At 44.1% G+C, this 5,088-nt stretch overlaps 1 protein-coding gene across 1 annotated transcript in view; it reads right to left on the bottom strand.

Moving 5' to 3' along the window:
- Positions 1-1,260: 1,260 nt before the first annotated feature.
- The window catches only part of fzd4 (frizzled class receptor 4), an 11,910-nt gene continuing 8,082 nt past the window's right edge, over positions 1,261-5,088 (bottom strand). Inside the window, exons 3-6 of the mRNA XM_015045828.1 lie at positions 4,566-4,952; positions 4,302-4,447; positions 2,575-2,822; positions 1,261-2,486 (exon numbers count right to left, since the gene is read on the bottom strand). Of these exons, the coding sequence (XP_014901314.1) occupies positions 2,068-2,486; positions 2,575-2,822; positions 4,302-4,447; positions 4,566-4,952 (1,200 nt within the window). The 3' untranslated portion in view covers positions 1,261-2,067. The remainder of the gene's footprint in view (positions 2,487-2,574; positions 2,823-4,301; positions 4,448-4,565; positions 4,953-5,088) is intronic.

The following is a 5,088-nucleotide window of genomic DNA, read 5'->3' as shown; positions in this document are numbered from 1 at the left end:
AGCATATAGAGTGAAGGGTTTGTGGGAAGACTAAACATCATTGGTCACTAGCTGAGTTTTTCACAGACTGCCAAAGTGATGCACAAAGGCGTATTTCTCTGCAATTTACGCCTGATAAAGAAAGTCAAAATAGATACTCAAAGTTACACATTATGTTTGTCCTGATTCTGATGCATTGGTGGAAATTTTCTGACCTTTCGCACCATTTGCTTGCACTTTTCAGCAACACCCTTGTTGAAAGCAAGTTTAGAAGTAAGGTTCTGATATTTTATAAACAATAGCTCTCTCTGTTTCTCGCTCTCTCTTACTTAGCATAAATTTAGATTAGTTTTCCCAGAAGGCTTTTGTTTACAACTAGTCTGTTGAACCAAAGCATGCTCTTACCTAAAAAAAATATAAAAAAACAGCTTATGCTAACGCTAATTTATAAACCTTCAAACCATCATCACATTTTCAGGGGGAATTTTAAATGGAAATCTAGGAATATTTATATAGCATTACTAAAGTTTGAACCAATGACCTTCCTATATCAAACATACTGAGAATGGAACATCTAAAGCACCATGAAGTGACAATGGTGTAAAGGTTCATAACTTCCATCCGTTCATCCATTTTCTTCCGTATATCCGGGATCGGGTCGCAGGATCAGCAGCCTATGTAGATGGGCCCAGATTTCCCTCCGGGGGAACCCCAAGGTGTTGCCAGACCAGCCGAGAAACATCGTCCCTCCAGCGTGTCCTGGGTCTTTCCCCGGGGTCTCCTCCCGGTGGGACGTGCCCAGAACACTTCACCTGGGAGGCGTTCAGGAGGCATCCTGAGCAGATGCCTGAGCCACCTCAACTGGCTCCTCTCGACATGGAGGAGCAGCGGCTCTACTCTGAGTCCCTCTCTGATGACCGAGCTTCTCACCCCATCTCTAAGGAAGAGCCCAGACACCCTGCGGAGGAAACCCATTCCGGCCGCTTGTATCCGCGACCTCGTTCTTTCGGTCATGACCCAAAGCTCAAGACCATAGATGAGGCTCATAACTTGCATTCACACAAACCACTGTGATGCTTTTTAGGTTAGATTTGCTTTTAGATTATAGATTGGGACTTTACTGATCTCATCCAGATTAGCCAATGGCTTCAACCTCAGGAACCATCTGATCTAAATTTATACGGAATGAGGAAACCAAGAGAAATATCTCCTGAAAGTAAGATGATGACTGCTCATAACCTTCTGGTAACACCTCATCTAGCTTTAAAACAATGGCTCTGTAGACGTAACTGAATTTTAATGGTTTGCTCTCAGACTTTCTACTTTTGTCTTCACATTTCACACATTTATAGTGCAATAATTACAGCATCGAGCCTCGTTCCCACAAATCCAAAGCAATAAAATCCACCTGCACTAGTATCTGATAAAAACTCATAACCTGACAGAAATGCATACTGTTTGTCTGTAAACAAATTGTAGATTTAAGTCAGTATTTTGGGTATTTTCTACAGTTGGTCTGGTATTTTAATGTTGATTAACCTGCAACATTAACATTGCCTAGGTGACATCAGATATTTCTGGGAAGCCAAATATCTGTAAATCTGCTCCAGTGTCAAAGTGTAAAATTTAAAAGCCCTTTAAAAGTCACAATAGCACATGGCTTTATTGTGTTCAGCAGGGTGGGTCTCTTCTGCTGATCACTTAAAAAAAGAGACAGAAAGGTAGAATCATTGCTTATGTGCATCTTTTCTGCCTTTTCAGCATGTCTTCTGTTTGACTGATTCGTTTTTTGCTTTTCCCCACCTCTCAATGCGACAGAAATCTAAGGAGAGGTAGAGAGGCTACTCTTGCAACATCATGTATGACTCAGTCTTCCTATTTTCTCCTTCATAACTCCTACTGGAGGCAGGGAGTTCATGCAATGGCGTTATATCCAGTGGCTTCTCTGAGAAAGTCTGGCTACAATCCTCTGTCCCATTTGTAACCAGGCTGCCGGCTCTCTTTGTCCTTCATTTGGCAGAGAAAGTTTCTTTTCGAGAAAAAAAAAAAACGCAGAACGTATTTCCTGTTCATTTTCTCTGCATCTCGTCACACCACTGTCTCGTTGCCTTTTCCCGGCTTGATCCAGCTTTCAACCGGCGCCCTCTTGCCGCCTCGGCTTGCCCGGCTGTCCCTCAGCAGTCGGGCGGAGCAGCGCTGCCAGGTGTGGAGGGTCTTCGCCGACCAAATCCACATGCCTGATGTGATGCCCACGAGCAGCGACATGAAGATCCGAAGCATCTCCGACGCCACATACGAGTCCCGGGGGCTTGTCTTGAACTCCTCCCAGTTAGACAGCTGGTAGAGATAACATCCGATGACTGTGGATGCCGGAACGGTGTAAAGAACAGAGAACACTCCGATCTTCACCATTAGACGCTCCAGTTTGTCCGTTTTAGCTCCATCCTTTTGCAGATTAGAGCGGATCTTGAAGAGAGCAACCAGGCCTGCACAGATGAACAGCGTGCCTGTGGGGCAACAAGAAGACACGCATGAAAAAACAGCAGAGGGATGAAATTAGTTCATAAATAATTTCTTTTCCAGCCCTGTACCTACCTATGAGAAGGTACGTTGCTAACGGTGCAACCACAAAGCCTGTGAGAGCCTCTTGCTGCTGGTTACCAACGTAGCACAGCCCAGTAAGGTCATCAGCATCTACCAGTCGCATTATAAGGATAACGATGGTTTTAACAGCTGGGATGGCCCAGGCCGCTATGTGGAAGTATGAACTGTGCATTTCAATTGCTTCATGACCCCACTTCAGTCCAGCTGCCAAAAACCAGGTGAGGGTAAGAATCACCCACCTGGAAGAAAGCGGGGAGGACAGAGTAAGGGAAACTGTAAGTGCCTTGTGTAAACGCTCGTAAAAGTCACAACTGAGGGAAACATTTCCTTCTGCAAATTTATAGCGGCCCTTCTTTGGTTCACATGCAGGATTTTAGAGTTTATCCAATTTTAATGTAATGTTTACTTCTACTAACACTTTGTGTTATCAGCAGTTGTTCCTTGCACAGAAAGCGCAAGGAGAGACAGAAGTATCCCAGAACTGAGCCCTTCTGGCGGAAAGAACTGAAGCAAATTATGTTTATATCAGTGGATCGTGACTGGAATCCTCCTATTTTTAGCTTAACCAACCCCAGCTGGTAGCCGGTTGGTTGGAGACTCAAAGAACTGATTGGTTTCAGATCAGCCAACCAAGCATCATGAAAGAGCTGACGGCAACATTCTTTACTGTGGAAGCTGTTACTGAGGTGGTTGTTGTCTAACAGATTATTTGTAGACAACCTTATTGGGTATGAAAAATGTGGCGTCTTGATACAGGACACCTATTCGTTTTTGTCTTGGGAAATGTGTGATATTTGACCTGGAACAGCCTGCAGCAGCTGCCATGGAGACTTCAAATATTACAACTATTTTTGTGCTTTATTCAGTTTTTGCTTACGTTTACTATGCAACATGCTGGATTTGGAAACAATGGCAGCCTTTTAGAAATAAGTCTACATTCGCACACAGAGACACCACTTAAAGTTAGCAACGCTGATCGGCTAATTGTTATCACAATGTACAGAAAACAGTTTAAAATGTGAACTTCACAAACTGCCTTTGTTTTTAAATATCAAATCCCTCTTTTATGGCATCTACTTTCTCACACATGCCGTTCAGGGTAGAAGGGCTTAGAGGAATTACTTCAAATGAGGTTAATAATAAATTGGAACGCCACAATAAATTTCATTCGTGCTTTTGTATTTGTGACAGATGAGAGTCGTATGTTTCAGGAGCGACTCAAAACTTTGTCCCTTGTGTAACATTCTCATAACAAATCAACTGGCCATGTGCCGTTTTAGCAGTAATTAGGTCACAAAAGAAGCCACCCGCCAGTTATATAACAGAGTGCAGCGATCGTAGCTCTGGAGATCGGAGTTTCTGGCCTGCTGCCGTTTCCAAATGGCAAATAAAAAACAGGAAAACAAGGACTGAGTGCGAAGGAAGAAAAATAGCTGTGACAGCAGTGTGGGTTTCCACTGCAGCTTCAGGGCAGCATGCACTTGAAAAGTGGTGGTTTTACCAAGGCTACCCCAGCTCTGTGTGTGTGTGTGTGTGTGTGTGGAAATGAATCCAACTAGTGCAGAGGTTATGAGACAGGATAGTTTGATTTTTTTTTTTAAGGAAAACAGGATGTAAGTCTCGTGTTCCAATTGTTCCACCACAAGGGTCATTCACAGCAGCTGATGACAATGGGGAAACTGGGACGAACAGAAGGACGAGAGAGTGTTTGAACTAACCACAGCGAGGACGCCATGCCAAAGAAATAGAGGAGAAGGAAGACTATGGCACAGCCGGTGCTCTTTAATCCTTCCTGGACCAGAATCGGAACGGCAGTGGCGTCCAAGTCACAGGAAACTCGCACTCTTCCAAGAGTCAGTCGTACCTAAGGAGGCAGGAAAAGTCAGATGTGCCAAGAAAAGGGGGGTTAACTTAATAACAGAAATAGAAAGTTCTCTGAGTCATCTCGCCTTGAACAATGATGCCTTTATTCCATTACTCACCAGGTAAGCAACACTGTACAGATTGCAGCACATTGAAAGAAAGATGATTGGCCTCTCGGGATAGGAGAAACGCTGCGAGTCCAGGAGGAAGGTCAAGACCGTCAGAGTGGTCGACAAGAAGCACAGAACGGCCCACACCGCCATCCAGGCATCTGTGAAGACTTTGGCCCCCCGTCGGTAAAGGCCGCTGTCGTAGCCACACTGGAGGGTACAGGTCTCGGTTTGTTTGAGCCAAGTGTACTGCTCAGGTGCCGATCCGAGGGCCTGACATTCCTCCTGGTGAGGAGGGTGGCGGACCGGCTGGTAGGGAGGGTCTTCGTCACCTGGACCCTCCATGCACATGTGGTTGTGGTCATTTATAGGTGGGAAGAGGCTGCAGTTAAGCACCTGCAAAGACATTACACAAAAAAAAAAAAAAAAAAAAAAAAAAAAACACTTACCCCCCCCTTTTTTCACACGTTTACTAAATAAAAAAAGAAATTTTAGGTAAAAAAAAAAAAAAAAAAAAAAAAAAAAAAAAAAA

The sequence above is a fragment of the Poecilia latipinna genome, unplaced genomic scaffold (assembly GCF_001443285.1).
Source record: "Poecilia latipinna isolate Pla-1442-1.1 unplaced genomic scaffold, P_latipinna-1.0 Scaffold746, whole genome shotgun sequence".
In the NCBI taxonomy this organism is placed as follows: domain Eukaryota; kingdom Metazoa; phylum Chordata; class Actinopteri; order Cyprinodontiformes; family Poeciliidae; genus Poecilia; species Poecilia latipinna.
Note: the sequence above shows the minus strand (reverse complement) of the source record. Positions and strands in the feature narration are given on the sequence as shown.